This window comes from Apium graveolens, chromosome 5 (assembly GCF_009905375.1).
Source record: "Apium graveolens cultivar Ventura chromosome 5, ASM990537v1, whole genome shotgun sequence".
NCBI lineage: Eukaryota > Viridiplantae > Streptophyta > Magnoliopsida > Apiales > Apiaceae > Apium > Apium graveolens.
Window position 1 is genome coordinate 39,052,488 of NC_133651.1, and position 1,342 is coordinate 39,053,829.

A 1,342-nucleotide genomic window follows, 5' to 3' on the forward strand; every position below is an offset into this window, starting at 1 on the left:
TGAGATTGGATGGCTCCCCGATGATGCCCAGAAGGCACGCAAGCTGTCGGTGAGAGCTTTGAAATATTCATTGATTGAAGGTCTTCTGTACAAAAGGTCCTTTATTATTCCATACTTAAAGTTCTTAAGACCTCTTGAAGGAGAGGAGGCACTTAAACAAGCCCATGAAGGGATTTATGGACAACACTTCAAGTGCAGAGCCCTCGCTCACAAGATAACTCGATTGGCATTCTACTGGCCAACTATGCTAGCCGATGCAAAGGCTTATGTGAAGAAATGTGACAGGTGCCAGAGGCACGCTCCGATAGTAAGGAAGCCCCTGGAGAGGCTTACATCTATCAGCACACCCATCCCTTTTACAATATGGGGAATGGATATCCTTGAACCATTTCCTATAGCATCGGGACAGAAGAAGTTCATTGTGGTATCCATAGACTACTTCACAAAGTGGATTGAGGCTAAGGCACTAACCAAGATAACCACCAAGCAAATTTCCCAATTCTTTTGGGAGAATGTGATAAGCCAATATGGGATCCCACGCATCCTTGTCACAGATAATGGGCGACAATTTGATAATGCAGAGTTCAAAGAGTATTACGACGATAACAGCATAGAGCTTCGCTTCAACTCGGTTGCACACCCACAGGAAAACGGGCAGGGGGAAGTTGCTAATAGAATCATCCTTGATGGACTTAAGAAAATGGTTGAACGCCCAAGGAACACTTGGGCAAACGAGTTACTACCTATACTATGGGCATATCACGCCATCTGCAATATGACGACTGAAGCTATCCTTTTTATGGTGGCTTACGGAGCCGAGGCTGTGGTGCTCCTTGAGATCACCCATGGATCCCCTAGGGTCAAATCTTATGAACTAGAAGTCAATGAAGAAGGCATGAGGCTCGCTCTCGATCTCATTGATGAGGTTAGAGATGAGGCTAATGCCCGCAATACAGAGCATGAATGAAGAGCCTCCCTTTATTATAATAGAAGGATTAAATAAAGGTTCTTTCAATTAGCAAAAATAAAATAAAATAAAGGTTCTTTCAATAAGGAGACTTGGGTTTAAGGAAGGTTAAGGCATCGGGAGTCGAGGAGAGAGGAAATCTAGCCCCCAACTAGGAAGGGCCTTATAAGGTCATGAAGACATTAGGACGAGGATCCTATAAGTTACAGATGCTGAATGGTGATAAAGTGCCCCGCACTTGGCACGCTTCAAATCTGAATGTTTATTATGTTTAGGACATTCATAACATATTCCTAGTACTTAGTATTAAGTTTATGAATAAGATCAACAAAACCATCTTATGTAAGATTGAACCCATTTTTTAGAGATATTGTC

General features: G+C 42.7%; 1 protein-coding gene across 1 annotated transcript; it reads left to right on the forward strand.

The window, feature by feature from the left end:
- Positions 1-370: 370 nt before the first annotated feature.
- LOC141659988 (uncharacterized) lies at positions 371-967 on the forward strand. The gene has a single exon (XM_074466941.1). It carries the CDS (start codon positions 371-373, stop codon positions 965-967), a length of 597 nt encoding a protein of 198 aa, XP_074323042.1.
- Positions 968-1,342: the final 375 nt, after the last annotated feature.